The following is an 18,817-nucleotide window of genomic DNA, read 5'->3' on the forward strand; positions in this document are numbered from 1 at the left end:
CTCCCCCCCCTCTTCATATTGTTTGTATATTAATATGTTACTTGAACAAATACATAACTTTATTCACTCCTTAGCCAATTAACCGATCATTGAATATTAAATGCCATCATTATTTGTGAAATTCGTTCTTCTCATTACGAACCACCGGGCCATGAAAGAGCAGATTCTCAATTAAGAAAGGGTGGGGCTAGTTTTAAAAAAACAAATATTAGATATCAATGGCTAATAAATATATAACTTTATTCATTATTTGCCAATAAAAAGATATAGTTTAGATTCTTTGATTTACATAAATCTCTACATATCAAATAACTTATACTAATTACTTATAAGAAAATGGATTAATCCTAAGATAATCATTACAGTTATATCTTGGCACTATTTCAAAACCTCTTATTGCGTAAAACCATTAAATTCATTTTTTTTTTTTTTTTCTTAACAAAAAAGTGTTTAATTTTACTTTTTAGCTAGCAGATTCTGTAAAGAACCCCCCACCCTCACAAATACAAATTACAGTTGTTAGAGGACGCCATTGCCTTCCCTGGAAAATAGCAGGCACTGGCAACTGTAGCCAAAATGAAATCATTTGGCTTCCACTGTTGAACATTGTCTTGCAGTTACAGCTAGCAGAAGCTACTGGGCGTGATTGTCAACACTGGTGGTTAATGTCAATTAGTGCTGGTTTGAGGTGATTGCTTGCAGATATTGACGGATGATGGCGTTTACTGTTGGGCACTGGCTGCCTTTGCAACTGAAACTCACTGGTGGCTATGATCAGTGTCAGCCTCCATTAGAATGCTCGATAACTGATAGTCAATTTCAGGTAGTGCTGTATTAAGGCAGTTACTTGTGATTAGAGGCAATTGCTGGCATTTACTGCAAGATCTTGGCTGTCCTTACAACTGTCGGTTTCCAGAGTACACTGTTGGTCACTGGCATTCATGACCAGTATCTGCCTCTATTGGATTGCTCCAAAATAAAATCAAGGTGGTTATTTGTGTTTACTGTTGAGCACTGCCTTTAATTGCAAATATTCGTAATGCCCAGTGTCAGGCCGCATTGCACTACTCTAAAATGAAATTGATTGTGATTACTGTCACTTCTTAACACAGGTGGACACTGGCAGGCAAATTACGTCTTCAACTGTTGGGTACTGTCATCCAGTGGTGTGCAGTGTCATCCATGATGTGATGTTCAAATTAAATGCATCTTCTTCATACGGTATAATAATAGTAAAAATAATACTTGTAATGCTGCTACTACTAATAATAATAACAATACAATAATAAAAGCAAAGGAACTGATTTGCCTTGTCACTGTTTCTGGTAGCACTACACCAAAAGTGAACAAGTACCTTAACTGGCTATAACCCTTTTTAGGATGACATTAAACTTAATATCAACCAGAGAACATTCATTGTTATTATCAAGTGAAATTTTCTACTGATATTAAGACGTGGTGCTTGTTTAGAATTACACTTCAAAAATCCAGAAAAATCTTTATGATGTACATAATAATCATGGAACGAAGATTTCATATTCCAAATATTACATGTTGATCCAGTAGCTTTTGTTTTAACTAAGAAAATCAAATTTTATGAAGAAGCAAGAATAGAGCCTAGGATTGCCCTGTTGTTTTAGAATTTAAATGGCAACAACTCAATTCGATTACCGAGATTTTGTTTGTATTCAAAATACAAAATTATGTAGATTTTGATTTTCTTTATAAAAATAAAACTATTTGATCGATTTTCATAATTTTTGGAATATGATGTCGTCATCCCATGGCAGGTATCTGCATTATAAAGATTTTTCTGTATTTTTGCATTTTTATGTATAATTCTAAATAAGCACCTAAGATTGTGATTGTATTAATGTGGAAGTATCAAACGTTACATATCGATTCTTTTTTCTTTAGTATGTTAAAAGTTTTTGCATCATTGATTGAAGAAAACTTCTGATATGACATTAATTTTCTTTTTATATGGACCAAAGCAATTTTCTATATCTATAGAATTAAATGTAATTTTTATTTCATTAAAAATCACATCTTTATGTGTTAGAAATATTTTTCTACAATTGCTGATGTGTTTTATTTTAAACAATAAATGAAGTATAATCTGTATTTTGATATTACATAAAGTCGTGCACATTTGATCCAAAAGTTAAAAAGTAGATGTTAATAAAAATCAATGTTTCATTCCATATCTTTGGATAGTTGTTCTTGCTTTCATTGTCATAGTTATGCTTTTGTACTTGAGGTATTTTCGAGTTTTGAAGTAAACCATTATTTTTTCCAATGAAGTGAACTGATCTCTTTCCTTGCCTTCAGAATAAGAATTTTACATTTTTTATCTTTCTTTAGGAGCCGCCTATCAGATTATTATCGGAGAAGTAGGTCACCACCACCGCTGAAAGATAGGCGATTATCTCCTCAAAGAGATTCTTATAATTTTAAAGATGACAATAGGTCAGTTTATTTTTTTTCTTAAAATTATTTGAACATTAATGCATTATTATTTTCCTCATTTTAAAAATTTCTTTACAAGAATAATAAAGGTTTACTTGAAATATGTACGTGGTGTTTGGGATAAAATTAGTAAAAATTTTATATATATTTATTTCGGAAACATGTTAATAGTTGTAAAAAGTATAATGGAATACTCTTTGTGTCCTGTGGGTAAGTTTGAGAACTGGAGATAAGGATCAAAGCGTGCATTCTGACATTGAGAAGCAGCAAAAAAAAAGAAAGAAAAAATGCAGCAAAACTCAGGCAAACCAATGTTGACCTTGATAAAAGAAGATGGACATCAAATTGACAACTACGGAGAAAGTGCTGAATGAGGACTTCACTACTCCTTATACAAGAAGCACAATGGTCAACTATTTACCACCTCAACCCAAGACCGAAAGCTCAACAAGGCTAAATACTCAGTTAAGCCAGGGATTCTTTGATTCTTTTCAAACAAGAACTACTATTATCAGCACCAAATTGTACAATTTGCAGAATAACAAGTGGTTATTTACAAAGTTCAGATTCTTAAACTGTGATCTTTTTAGTATGTTTCCAACAAAGGCTGTATCATGCCAATACACACATCCTCAAAAATGGACTCCGACTCAATTCAGACAGTTATATTGAGTTTCTGTTAATTGAGTAGAGAGATTGGTTGTGGAAAGGCATGTTTGCGGCAGGACTCTGTTTAGTTTCACATCTCCAGGAAAACCCAGAAGTGGTTGTCTGAGAAGTTCATAAATCTTAACTTGCCTGATTGCAAACCCATGGACTATTACATATTAAGCGAGTTGAGAAAGACAACAGTTATACCTGCAACACAAGAACTGGCTTAGTGTCAGTATCAAACTAGTGTTCAAGCATCTCTTCAAGGACACTGTGAAGGCAGCATCCTCAAAGTTGAGGTTCCAAGCTATATTCAGCAAAAGATTTAACAAATACACTATAGATTATCTAGAATATATCAATTATTTACCAAAATATGGCATTTTTTATTTCCTTTCCAAAAAGTATGAAATTTATCTTGAATACCCTGTATTACCATATTTAAATTATATTTTTATGTTATCAAAAAAAAAATAAAAAAACATTATTTTGCTGTTTATGAATGCAAACTCTGTAATATAAATGTGAAACTTTTCATGCCAAATTACAATCAGAATTGGATGCATAAAATTTTACTCAAGACCAGTTTTATTTGATTGGTATATAGCGAGAAAGAGAAATAGGCATCATAAATAGATTTGCCACAGTTAATTTGGAGTCTGTCTCCATTCATGAGTGTCTGTTATATTTCTTTAGAAATTTGATGGACACTAATAGATGGGGATTTAAGAAATTTGATACCTGATTTTAAAAAAATCATGCCTATATTTGACAATTTTAATCATTTCAGAAAATAAAAAAATGCTAGGAAAGTTTTTAATGTAAAAATCGCTGAAATAATATTAAAACAAAATCACCAAAAAATAATTGGTCAAATTTTCAAAATGCTGTTTAATCTCATTGTCTTGCAAAAGAAAGTCTACTGGGCTTACTCTAGGATAAACAAACACTGACATCTCCAAGAGGCTGATGAGTTTATAAACAAGAAAGCTATACCAATACTCATAGATGTCCTCATTTCTTGAAAAAGTCATGAGATTATATCAATAAAAATGTTTGCAGAAACAAGAAAATAAACGTTTATCTTCAATTTGTTTTTTGTTTTTTTTTTTTTTTTGTTTTTTTCAGACTTGCGCCATATAATTCTGCTTATGATAAAGATGACTTTAACACTCAACAATCCAGTGGTTCAGAGAATATTATCTCTAACCTGAATGTTGCAAAAAGGCCATGTTTAGATGCAACAATCTTGATAACAAGCAACCAGCTGATGTAAGTTCTTTTAAAATGTTTGAATTTGTTTAGATACTTTTTTCTTGCAATTAATATTTATTATAATCTCATTGTTAATATTAATTTTATTTTATTTTGCTACTTTCTTAAAATTTTCTACTATATAGTATTTTAATTATCTGAAATATTTGTCTCTGCAGGAGCTATGCTGTACAGATTGAGAGAAGATTAAAAAATCTAAACATGACCACAGAAATTCTTGTTGTACCCGATTCTGTACAACAGAATGAAATGGTTGAACAAATTGCCAAAGAAGGTGTACTCTATGTGATCATTGTCAACAGTCAAAATAAGGCTCATCATTCCCTGACATTGCATATATTTCAAGGAACTCCACAGGGTAAGACACTTTTCAAATACTATTATTTAAAAATTAACGTAAATAAACTTTTTTTAAGGCGAAGGTTGGGGGTGAGGGGGGGCTAGGGAATAATACTTCTTTATGAATGGAGTAGTATTTTATTTGTAATAATAAATAAAATATTAAAATTTTTCTGACAAAAATTTTAAGTTAACATGTGAATAAAAAGATAATGCACATTTAGTCTGTTTTTTTTTTCCGCCCTAATAGAAAATACTTTTGGAACAAATCATCTCATCAAACTAAAATGTAAAAAAAATAATCTGAGAAATAATTGTAAATTATATTGTAAGGACATTTTTGGTCTAACTTTTAAATTATTTAAAAGAATTCGTCCTGTGAATGAATAAAAAAAAAACAAAAAAACTAATCTCTCAAAAAAATCTTCAATTTAAAAAAAATTGAACTGAATAAGACAGCAGATCTTGGGTAAACTAATGGCTTGATATCCTATTGGATAGTTATATCAATAATAAATTATATTAAAACCTAAGAATAATTGTAATTTATTATAATATAATTTTAAAAAATATTTTATTCATAGTTGCAATGTGATTATTGATTAAAATAAGAAATGCTAAAGAACAAAAAATACTTTTATGATTAAATTCCTGTTTTTTTTCTTAATCTCTTTGCAAAGACTACATCATGATTTGATTCTGCTTTCAGAAAAAGTAGACAAACACTTTGCATTACTGTTTACTTTAAAATAGTTTTTATATCTCCTTTTTTTTATGTTTATATATCTGCATACAGTTTTTCTGCTAGAGGTAAGTAAACTGGTGATTGTTTTGTAGCAAGAAGAAACATTTGAAATGTATCTTAATCATCATAATGCTGGCTTTTAACTTTATATGAAAGTTAAATACTTTCCACCAATCAACGTAATCTTTTCAGATTTCACTTTTAGTTATGCAGTTTTGTTTTGTTTTTTGTTGTTGATTTTTTATCCATTTTTATCAGAATAAGTTTTGAATTCATCTTTTTGTCACACAAGTTTTATTTTAAAATTGTTAAATGTGTGTGTGTCTTTTTTTTAATAAAGCAGGTTTTTTTGTGAAATATTTTGCCTCTCCCAGGTTTGAAAATGAAATAAAATATTTAATTTGTGTTTGCCATCATTTCAAGCCAACAAAAAAATTATTTAATTTACCGTTTTTCTTCGCTTCCTGATCTCATGACCTTAAACTATATCCGATGGTGAGGCCCCAGCTTGCGGGCTCTGGGGAGTGTGGAGCCACCCTTTAATTGCTATTGCTCGCAGGTCCACTCTGACCCGGAGTGGTAGTACCTGTTAGGGTCCCAACTATGGGTTAAATAGAAACTGACTTGCAAAAAACAAATATATTCTATTAAAACCCTTTTCTTCACAATCAGTGGATTCAGCATTAAATGACCTAAAAAGGGTTGATATGCCGTAAAACAAAAACAACCAACCAACCAATCCTGGTCTCATAAACGTGCAAATCATTTGTTGCTTTCTAGATTGTCCCTACTTCAATAATGAATGTTTAGGTTGACTTTTTAGATAGTTTGATATGGGTTTGTTAATAATTAAAAACTGCCATGGCAATACCACAGACTCAACATCTATCAAACAAAATTAAAGGTTTTAATGGTAGATATTGAATCTTCAAAGATGTCAAAATGTGATAATATCTGTTTAGTAAAGTTTAATTTTTCCTTTACTTTTTGTCTTTTAGTTCATTGGAAAATTGGAAAAATAAAATCTTATTCCTTTCATATATTCCGTTGCAAGTAATGTATTTGAAGAAATATCTGTTGTCTGAAAATTGTTTTCATCTACAAAAAAATTTATGAGAATCTTTTTGGTGAATAATTTGTTTATTCATTGGGAAATGTTTTTGATCTCATAGTTTAACTATCTGATATAATTCTTTCTGGAGTTTTTTTTTTTCTTCTTAATCTTTGAGCATCGTAAATCTGAAATTTTCTGTTTTGGGATATTTAACATGGAAATCTGTAATGAGATTACTTATATATTTTTTTCCTTATCTAATTTTAATAGTAACAACTTGATTTGAATTAAAGAAACTACTCCTATACATCTGAGATTGTTTTTTCCAAAAAATGTTTCTACCAATTAATCTCTACCACCATGTTCTATTATTATTTATGTCAAAGATGACTACTCAAGTTGTACTGGCCAACTTCATTGGATGAATTTTAAACATCTTTTCTAGGAAACAACACAATTCACCTTGCACCAAGTAATAAATTTGTCTAAAGCGTGAAAACCTGATTTTGTGTTTTGTATTTTTTTCTTATGTTTGTTGTCAAAGACTTTCTCTTTCCTCTCCTGCAGAACATAGAAACATGCCTTCAGATGATGCCATGAGTCTTGTGGCACGAAACTTTGAGCGTTATCTCCAAGTTTTGAAAGAACAGAATGCTGCTCGTGCTGCAAAAGCAGCTCTTCCTCCCCCTTCTCTTTCAAGTACACCACAATCCACTCTGCCTCCTCCTCCCCCTTCTTCAGTCCAATCCATGGACCAATCTCAAACCGTTACCATACCATCATCTCACCCTGCCCCTCCTCCCAATCCAGATCCAAATGCAACATCCCCTAATCAGCCGGGTTTACCATTTCTTCCTCCATCATCAGAACTAAGTTATCTTTTTAATTTGCTGGCTGATTGTCGGTACCTGACACTACAAGAATTGGATAAAGTCTTGAATTACTTAAACAACCGAAAACATGAATTCTTGCAATCCATGCAAACTAATGCTTCAAAAGGTAAGAGTACTGTAACGGCCTTCATTTTTTACTTTATCATTTCTTTTAGTTTTTTTGGTTTTTCACCATAACTCGTTTTGATAGCATACAAACTTTGTTAGATTTGTTTTATGTTTTCCATCGATTGAATTGTAACAATTCAAGACATGAGAAATTTGAAATTATTCTGTGTGCCGTTTTTTTTTTTTTTTTAATACAGTAAATTTTCAGAAAACTTCATTGCGTGTTTTAAAGTAAGAATCTAAGAGGGAAACTATACTGTTGATTCCAATGATATAGACTTGTTCTTTTTTGGGATCCAGGTAACAGTCACTTACTGAGTTTTCTCAATGAAAAAAGCTTCATGCACAGACATTGCTTAAAAACTTATCAGTCAAGCAACGGCAATGTGCGAACACAAGTCTGCATCCATCGTATACACACACACATGCGCATGTGTGTGTGTGTGTTTGCATATTTGAACGGTGCAGGTGCAGATGATATTTGTTTGCAATTTTCAATTTTGTCTTTGTTTGTTTTTTTTTACTCTGGTCAATCTTGTTTTATGAAAACAGTAATTTTGATTATGAATACTTTTGAACCTCCATATTTATGAAAGAGGCACAAGGTTCTCCTGTAAATCCATACGGAAAGGCCAAATAAGAATATTTCAGATTTCCTCACAACATCCGGAGAATGCTACAAAAGGGCAGAAAAAAAAAATTACTATTCAGGATTCGATTATAAAGTGACAGCAGAGGAAAAACACATGATTAATAGTCAGATGGCCAGAATTTGTCATGCCACCCCATTTCTTCTCTGAGATTTGAACATCAATAGCTACAGCCACGTTCTTAACATCCCATAGCTGCAAGTAGGCCTTACATGTGGCAGGTCTATATGTCAGAACTTTGACTGTACTCCATTTGAAATCTGCCCTCTCACACATAAATTCTTTGTGTGGGGCATAATGAAACAAGACACCCATGGATCCAGCTGCAAGACAAAGGATGTATAAACTAAAAGACAGGATTACTTGAGCCTTTGCGGACCTAAGTGGGTAGACAGTGATAAAGGCCTGTGGCCATTTCCAAGGCTATTTGACAACTATCATCTAAGCCAAAGACAAGTTCATTAAGTGAAATTAACAGGACAAACTCATTCAAGTTTGAATAAATCTAAACGAAAAATTAAACTGTGTTATTTTTTATTTGATCATAACCTTGCAAACAAATATCACCTTTCTCTCTAAATTTGTATAGGGTGTTTTTTAGAGGTGGCAAACTTTTTTTTTTTTTTTTTTTATTGCAGATTTGCCAACTATCAGTTGTTTTGAATTCAGTTTGGTTTGGCAATTCATCATGTGGTTTCAGCAGGATGGAACCACATGCCACACGATATGATCAATTTACAACTCAACTTGTCAACTGGCTACCTAATTCATGCAATTTAACCCCATTATATTATTTTGGGTGGGGAGATATGTAAAGTTCCATCTCTACGCTGATGAACCATATATGGTTTGAAGACAATATTTGACTCATTATTGCCGAAATACAGCCTAATTTAATGTATAGAGTTGTGAAAATTGGACCTAGATTATGCCATATATGCGCAAGTCATATGCTTAAAATTGTATTTAAATTATGATACCAAAAATTAATCTTTGGAATAAACTGCATATTTGTATAACAAAAATATTGTTCTCTGATTTATTTTAATTTAAACTTTGCTGCTTCTAAAAAATAACACCCTATATAATGTACGTGTTTGTGTGTGTGTGTGGGGGGGGGATGATAATGTAATTTTTAGTGTTTATAGAAAAAATAATGTTTTATTAAAAGATAGGGTATGTATACACTTTAATGCTCTATCAAAAGATAGGGTATGTATACACTTTAATTTTAAGAAAATGTTGAGTATTTTGTATATGGTAATACCTTGAAGCAATGTAGTTAGTATTCAAAAGTTAGAATACTCTTTTCTAAATCTTAACTTGTAGGTTATATATTAAACAAAGCATGTTTTGAATATGTATACCTATATATCTATATCTTTTGACATAGTAAAGTTGCTAAACTTCTTAGATTAAATATTTTGTGATTTAATATTTTTTTGTAAATATTAGTGTTTGAAAGCAACTGTTAACTGTTGCTATTTTATTTGAAAACAATTTTTATCAATCTCAGCTTGTGAAACTTAATTTACGACATCAAAAAATTTAATCCAAAAATAACTTTTCATTTTTTTTTTTTTTTTAATCTCTCAAAAATGTCAATGTTTTTTCTTTAAACATAATGCAAATTTTTAAATAATTTTTCTTTTTCAATATGCTGACCCCCTCTTAAAACTGAAGAAAAAATTTGGTGTTTATTCAAATTGGAAATGTCTGTTTGATGTATATACCAGTAACGAGACGAAGATGAAAAAATTTTTAAAAATCATCTAATTTGATCCAGCAGTTTTTTTTTTTATTTATTTGAAATCAAATGTTTCTCTGTTTTGATGGGAGTTAAGAAAATGAAATCAATGAATCAGTAGACAAGGGCAGACAATGCACGTTGAAACCGTCAAAATGACCACTGATTACCTCCTCTTATGTTGTTTACAAAAACATGACCTCGTCTGTCACTTAAAGTAAAACAGCAAATTTGTATTTTGTAAAAAAAAAAAAAAAAAAAAAAAAACTACTTGATCAATTTTTGTCATTTTTAGAATATAAAATCTTCATTCTGTGGCAAGTAGGTAAAAATAAGTTTTTCTTCATTTTTATTTATCTCTATAAGTGCCAAGTGCCAATCTGAATAAGTACCAAAAAATTTTAATTTAACATATTAAATAAATCATAAAAATTATGTAATACCAAATTATTTGCATTTAAAATAATGTATAGCTGGAGCGATTTATATAAAATAAATTTTTTTTTTTTTTTTTCATATTTAGGTAAATCTAAAATTTGCAATTGAAATAAAATGATAATGAGAAGAAAAAGATCAAAAAAATTATTCTAGGTATATTTTTTCTTCACATTTTCGAGGAAAATCAAAAAAAATGATGTAGACCTGAAGATGTTTTAAAAATAGAAAATAAACATAAAACATACGTTAAAAAAATAAGATATTAATAAAACTGATTCGGCTTCACCCTTTATACTTTTAATCATAATTAAAACTATGTGAATCTACTTAAAATAGTTATTTGCAAAAATCTTTAAATTATTACAAAATAGAATGAAACATAAAAATCTTTCGATACAAACTCAACAACTTGAAAAAATATTTTTCAGCAGAAACCTTGCTTATATAATATTAAAACTTTGATAATCTTGTTTGGTTGACTGTACAGGGGTTAATGACACGAGAAGTGGTGAGACAGGGTGTATAAAATTTAACAATATCATAATTTTATAACTGAGTTCAATCCCTGTGCAAGCAGTATATTTTCATTTTATCTTCAAAAATGTTAATCATTGAAACATCAAAATATTGAGTGTTTTGTAAAGTGCTATACAATTTCTTCAAATTTAATGCATCTTCCACAAACTACTAATAAATAACTGTACTTTTGAAATATTTATTAACCTTCGCAATTGGTTCATCACATTAAATCTATACAACAATGCAAAGTTTTATCTAATTTTGGGGGGGTTGAACCAAAATCAACCATCATGCATCAGTTTTTTTGTTTTGGTTATTTTTTTTCATACAGCATAACCCTTTGTGGGTTATTTAATGCTAGACACCATAACAATTGTGAATGATTCATTGCATACAAATAGTTGAACACAAGTAGCTATTTTGACCAGGTTTGATTGGAAATTGTGGTTTCAGACCTTCAACGTTAATGCATGCTTAAACAAAGTAAATCTAGGAAGAATTTGGAATCTATCACCAATTCCATAGTTTACAGTGATATCCATTAAATCATTCACTAACCCCATTCATGCATAAATGAAATGATGCAAGGTATTGGTTATATAGCTGTCATAAATAGCAGTTAGGAATTGTTTTTAGTAAAATATTACAAAGTAAAAAATAATTTCTTTAGTATTCAGTTTTTTTTTCCTTTAATTAAATATTTAAAATGATTTTTTTAATACCAAGAACTCTTTAATTTTAGTTTAATTCAACAACAGAAACTGCTAAATATGAACTTCTTATTGTAATCATATTATTCTCAAGTGGCCTTTGGACTTTGATAAGCAATAACCCCTAGTAAAAAATAAAATAATAAAAATGCCCCCCACCCCCACTATCACCAAATAAGACCTTATTTCTTTGTAGAGGCCACACTAATGTGGTTATGGTGATTTACAAACCAATTCTTCTTGTTAAAATGCTAAGGAAATTGAATTCTGTTCTGTTTCTATGAACAGCTCTGATTTCTTTACCAAGTTTTAGTTGAAAGCTCTGAACTGTTCCTTTTTTATAATCATAGGTGCTGGCGATTTTTCATCTGGAGATGATTTGCAGAGGATGGACAAGGATCATCCCATATCAACTGCTCCACTAAAAGTAGACTATCAATCCAAAATTCTAAGTATGATCATGCCATCCAATATGCCTGATAACAGGAATCCCAATGTGAACAATTCATTTCAGCAAAATGTGCATAATTTGCCTGATCAGCCAATGAGAAATATGGATATGATGCCTAAAGATGACCAAGATCGTCAGTCTATGGGCGCCAACAACTCATCAAACATGAAAGCACTGATTAATTTTGATAATCCGACTGTTCAAAAGGCAGTTGAAAACTTGATGCAAAGTGGGCCAAGCCTACTTCAGAATATCAATGCTGCCATGTCTAAAAATACAAATAACCAGCAATTGCCTCCGAATTCTTCACTGGACAGAAATCAAATGAATTATAATCAGTATGGCCTTCCTCAATCAATGGATCATCCTGGCCCTCAAATGATGTCACACATGAGTGGAGGAAGAGGCGGAGGAGTGGGAAGAGGACGAGATGGCCATGGGGATGTTCGACCCAATATGCCCATGTCGGAAATGAATAGGGATTCAACTGGTTATACATCACAATCGCACTTCAACAGAGACTCCGGTATGTTCCCAAATAATCCTCACATGAACAGAGGACCTCCAAATCTAATGTCACGACCCCCAGGTTCAATGACAGGATCTCAGGGTTTAATGACAGGACTGAATAATAATAGACCTCCACAACAGTACTGATCTATTCATACAAGTTGACTCTATTAGTAGGCATTATGTGAAAAGAATTCTTGCCTAATTTTTAATAAAAACTTTTAAATCCCATGCTCACCATAGCCATTGTAAACAAACTGTAATCAGTGGATATCCTGACAACATGAATTTTCAGGGAAATTGTGGTAAGAAATGTTTGGTCATCTTAACATTGATAAAGAAATAGTAGACATTAAGAAATAGTCACTTTTCAATTCTGGCTAAAATTTACGGTTTATTTCATTTATAAACAAATATTTTAAATTTAATGTTTTTTTATATACATGTTACATGTGTGAATATATATTTTATACATGTGTTACAAGTGTGAATATATATTTTATACATGTGTGAATATATATTTTATACATGTGTTACAAGTGTGAATATATATTTTTATACATGTGTTAGATGTGTGAATATATATTTGCTCCAGTAGATAAATTTAAATCCTTATGTAGATATCACACACTATTGAAATACATGTGTATATAAAATTTAGATACTGATCCATAAGTCCTCAAGTGTTTTCACTAATATGTACTATTTGAATAAAGCGCTTGTTGTGGATATATTTTCATGTGATATTAATCACCTGTATATAATATCCGAAGTTGCTAGAGACACCTGAATCTTTTTATAAGATTGGATATTAGTTTAGTATAAAAAAAGCGAAAGGACTAAAGTCAAGTCCATCTTTTTCAGTATGTTAAACCAAAATTTTCTTTGATCTGATATAAAATAATTTTGTTTTATACTTTTTTATGGTAATAGATTTTTATGTTAGTCATTTACAATCGTCCATTTTGGACGTTGTATTCGTGTTTATATACAATCACCTTGCAATCAGGAAAAGTGTTTTATTATTACTGTTTAAATAGTTCCATCTTTCGTTTGGTTGCTTCAATTGACAGAGACTCTGCGATTCTTGGTGCATTTCAATAATAAGTAGATTTAATGTGATTTTTTATTTATTACATGAGAGCATTATAGATTTTAACCATGTCGTTCTGTAATAAAATCAAACTCTGTGATCATTTTCTCATTTTAAATATTTCCCCAAATTAGAGAAGCTTAGAAAATTAGGTTCACAAAGGACATAAAAATAATGAGCATTGTTTTGTGCTACTGTAGTCTAACACAGAGGCAATAAATAGGGCTAAAATTTATAATATTACTAGTATGTGTGCCCGGTGTTTGGCGGTGTATGTTAAGCAAAAAAAAAAAAAAGTGGTAGTAGGAAGGTAGGCTGGAACCCGTACCACAAAGGAGGAAAATAACGAGAAAAAAAACTGACGTCTTTGCTGTTATGACCACCGCTAAACCGGAAGTGACGTAGGTTTTAATTAAGGCTGGACAATCAAAAGGAGAGGACGACTTTCGAAAATATCAGTGTTTATACCCAAAATTGTTGGAGGAGTTTGGTAGAGTTTTCAAAGGTCAAATCGTTGAACTGTGACCCCTTAACAACCAAATTTCTGTCCGAAAACGGATTACAAAGATTTTCCCAAATCTCAGTACTCTGTATATCAAATTTTGAGTCTGTAAAATCGGCAGAGTTATTGCATAGGGAATTGTAGACACACAGACAGACACATATTCAAATGGATGGTTGTGCCCATATTATTTCCCATAAAACCCTTTCAAATACTTCAAAGTAATTGAAATTTGAGGAATATTACCAATTCATGTCTAATACCTATATTGTTAAAATTTTACAAAAATTTGAGGAATGTGAATTTTTAGAAAGGGCTTCCAACCTCCACTTTGCCAAAAATCAAATTAAATTAAATATAGCCCATGTTTGTGCCTTCTAGCAGCTATATTGTAAAATTCAAATGAGCGGCTAATTAGTTTAGGAGTGAATCCTGTACATACAACTATATAAACATACCAATTTTATAAAGATGAAAAAAATACTTGTTCTAGAAATGCACTTAGATGCTAAGAGTTTGTCTGTTGAAGAATATATGCCAAGAATTGAACTACTTGAAAAATAGTAAGGAGCTTTTTTTGTTCATGATTGTAAAGGTGCCATGGCTTATGAAGATCTAAAACCTTTTCTTTTAAAAACAAGTTTTCATTATCTTTTATAAATCACATACAAGATTCCAATAATATATACAAACTTTTCAGCCAACAGATTTAACATGATATTTAGTTTACTGTTTCTGAAAATTCAGGAAAAATATCAGGAAAGTTCATTGTTCTTTAAAAACAAGGGGGAAATTTTGCTTCTACTCGTTTTCAGCTGTAATTTCAGCAATTTCATCTTTTTAGAGAAAGGATCTTTCTTTATGCATCAGTATTTTCTTCATAAATCTCAAGAAACCATATACTTCGTCACATACATATGTATATGGGCATGAAATGCATCCAAATATTTAAAATCACTTTCTTTTGAGAAAAGAAAAAAAAAATGTGGTGATAATAAACTTCTTTGGTAACATTGGTTTTCTTGTGTTTTTCTTTTCTTCCTGCCGTTTTGTTGTTGCTCTATATTTTGTTGACCTCCTGAAAGACTTTCTGAAAAATACTGACCTACATCTGGCCAGATTTCTGGAAATGAATGACTATTATCACGATTGTATCAGATTTTCTGATGAAACGTTTTGTTCTTTTAAAAAAAAAAAATTTCTTTATATAGAGAAATTAAAAAAAAAATTTCCAAAAACTTTGGGAGAAAACGTTTAACTTTGTTCTTCAATGCTATTATTCAAATTTGATTTATTTGCATCTTTTTTTTTCTGCATAATTTACTGATCATAACTTTTGAAACTTGTGAGCATTCAATTACAGAAAACCGAACATCACAAACATACTATGTGAAACTTTCCTTAGCTATTCTCTTTCATAGAGGAAAGCTATTTTGTATGCTGTTTTCATTTTCAGTCTGTCTGAACAATAAAAGAAATCCTGTTCATCCCTAATATTTTATTTATTTTTTATTTATTTTTTTTGTGATATTACATTCTCCGTATCCAGTTCATTTCTTGTCTTTTTACCCATTTTGTTTACGTTTATCTCATTCTAAACCCAGTTTAGACTTCAATTTGTTCCATACTCCATTTTTTGTTTGATTTATTTGCTCTTTCTGTTCTGCTAAATTGTTCAAATTCTCTCAATTTAAAAAAATTTTTTTTTTTTTAGTCTACTGTGAGTATTAAACTTGCATCACACATTGGATCAGCATAGCATGATGTTGCTTTATTCCAATTTTTTTTATTTTCCCTTTCCCCCTCCCTCTCTCTCTACATTTATATGTGTGTGTATATATATATTGTGTGTGTTATAGAAATTAATGTTAACAGAGCATTCAAATACTTCGATAAGGGTTAAATTGTTCAATGAATCTAAAGACACCATTGATATTTTCCTTTAATTCTATCTAATGTCACTTGAGACAATTATTGATTAGGTCCATAAAATAACTAAAATATTAGAACATAAAATTTTGTCATTTTTGAAGAAATTACCACAATGAACAAGTTATTTGCTTTGCAAATATCACAGTTTAAAAAAAAAAAATTTTTTTTAATTAATAAAAACAACCACAAATTAGAGTAAATTTTTCACTTTTAAACTGAGACATCCTTGAAAAACAAAATTTTTATATTTTTTTACAAGTACAACTGTAACAAATAGAAAAAATATATTTACTAACAAAGTCCCAACCTTAATATTGATCTTGAAAAATAGTGTGCACTATTCCTATATCAGAGACTATCATCATGTCAGGTTTGACCATGATTGGTTCAGTGGTGTGTAGGAGAGTATATCTACATAGGTTATGACGTTTGACCTTGATTTTTGACCATAACTTGGAAAACTGGTGTGCACCATTCCTAGGTGGGGGACCATCATCATGTCAGGTTTGATTATGATCGGTCTAATGGTGTGGGCTGTAGGAAAGTGTGTGTGTATGTGTGTGTGTGTGTGTGTGTATAATATATAGAGGCTATTAATTATTATTATTATTGACCTTAACTTTAAAAAATGGTTGCATTACCCCGAGGTGGAGGACTATTACCATCCAGGTTTGGTCATGATCAGTTCAGTGGTTTTGGTTGGGCTGTAGGAGAGTTGTACATATGGAATCACACTACTACTACTATATATATATATATATATATATATATATATATATATATATTAAATGGTTTGTGGCTTGTGGAGGACCTAGTCTACCCCGACCTGTCGCTGCAACACATAACTCATCAGTGTGTGAACATGCTCTAATCTTGGGCAAAACCCCTGCAAAGGCCCCCTGCTTAGAGTTACCTAGCAAAGTCAAAAAGGTGTCTGACCAATATCTGGCAGCTATCTGGTGACATTAGCCACAGTGTTTGATTGGCAACCAATGGCATACTACGACCTCCACATTTTCTCCAGGAACTCTTTAATAGATGGAGCAACACACCAGCTGGTGTATGATATTATGTATTACCATGAATAAGTCAACGGCAGTGCACGTTGATTTTGCTGGCACATAATCTCATAGTAGCAAACACCGTGTTCTGCAGGCACAAATCACAGTTGTGCACCTATTACAGTGAAAACATGTAATCTCAAATTGACGTTATCCTTATTAACAAGCCATCATTGATGCCAAAGGAATACCATACAAAGTGGTCATCACAACGCCCTTGATCATTTGCTGAGTCATCAGGAAAGCTTTGTTTAGCTCGAAATGTCCTCGCACATGTAAAGTGATGTCAATAAAAAGAGAAAGAATGTGATATCCTCAGAAGAATCACCCTACTTTCAGTCACCAATATTGAGGACGTAGAGATAAGCAAGTCTTCATCAGAGAAGTAACACTGGCTGAACTCTATTTGGCAAAGCCTGGATCATTATGGTTATGGCATTCACCCTAGGTTAGTTGGGCTGGCTCTTTCCAACATGTTCACCAACATTCTACACACTGGCTGATTAGGCACGCCGATTCAAGGCTGTTTTTGTTATGAGTATAAAGCTATTCTCTATTCCAGTAACAGACCCCATAAAGAATCAGTCCAGCATCTTGTTTCATTGTCCTGAGCCGGGTTTTAAATTTACCATTGTGACGTTTTTTTCCAGGCTGGTAGTACAGGTGGATCGATGAGTTCACGGATGAAGTCACCTGGGTCTCGTCGAAGGGCATGGCCGAACCAATGATTTTTGGAGGGAGTGGATTCTGGGTGCCATCAGATAGATATGTCATGGCTGTGGACACTAACTGTAACAAAAAAAAAAAAGAAAAAAAGTGCAGTTCAAAAAGAAATGTTACCACGAATTTCTCACTGACAACTCTCTGTTAGTGATGCACATGCATGGCAGCCAAGAGTGAGGTGAAGAAATTGATGTTAAAACAGCATTGCAAGATATGTGCAAATATGGACACACGAACGCAAATGTGATCTATATTTTCTTATAAAGACCGACTGTCACAGAATGCAGGACATTTAGCATATCTTTGGTTAAACGATGAGCATACTAAGCTGACAACAACATGATCATCAACCACTGACATCATTATTTCGATGGAGGAGTTTTCTTTGGGAACCAATCCTCATTAGTAACCCTGTCCATGATCCTGTACACCTGATCACAGTTGCAGTCTTTGAGAAGAAAGGCAGTCTCACTGAATGCAGTAACTACAGAATACAGGAGATTGTCTCATCATTATACAAAATTTTGTACAGCTTCATTAAGAAATGCGGCATAACACACACCAACCATGTTGCATAGCTCCTAACAGAGATATGCATGCTACATATTGTCTTTTTTTAACCTGATAAAAGCCTTTGACTGACTTCAACTCCATGATATTTCCAAGGAACTGGTTGAACTACTTTATGACTCATTGAACATCCTGATGTGAATTTACGGAGATCACCAAAGCTTGGTTATCTCTCTTGCTGCTGTTCATTCTTGGCATGGGCACCATCACCAAAGATCTGCACTGGTCTATGCCCTGGACACTTGTATGCAGGTGATGTTCTGCTCGCCGTGATGAGTAAAATTAACATATATGAACAAGTTCAGTCCTGGAAGGACAGACTAGCGCAGTTTAGTCTTTGACTAAACATCAAGAATGAATATTTGACCATTGATAAA

The 18,817-nt window shown here is 31.7% G+C and overlaps 1 protein-coding gene across 6 annotated transcripts in view; it reads left to right on the top strand.

Annotated features, from left to right (window-relative positions):
* LOC145254069 (uncharacterized) overlaps positions 1–15,169 on the top strand; it is a 171,876-nt gene extending 156,707 nt beyond the window's left edge. For all 6 annotated transcript variants that reach the window (XM_080112995.1, XM_080113005.1, XM_080113023.1 and 3 more), the window contains 5 exons: positions 2,365–2,469; positions 4,249–4,392; positions 4,554–4,753; positions 7,101–7,532; positions 11,949–15,169. In XM_080112995.1, the coding sequence (XP_079969121.1) occupies positions 2,365–2,469; positions 4,249–4,392; positions 4,554–4,753; positions 7,101–7,532; positions 11,949–12,706 (1,639 nt within the window). In that variant the 3' untranslated portion in view covers positions 12,707–15,169. The remainder of the gene's footprint in view (positions 1–2,364; positions 2,470–4,248; positions 4,393–4,553; positions 4,754–7,100; positions 7,533–11,948) is intronic.
* Positions 15,170–18,817: the final 3,648 nt, after the last annotated feature.

Source organism: Euprymna scolopes, chromosome 1 (assembly GCF_053919585.1).
Source record: "Euprymna scolopes isolate OS-2025 chromosome 1, ASM5391958v1, whole genome shotgun sequence".
Lineage (NCBI taxonomy): Eukaryota > Metazoa > Mollusca > Cephalopoda > Sepiida > Sepiolidae > Euprymna > Euprymna scolopes.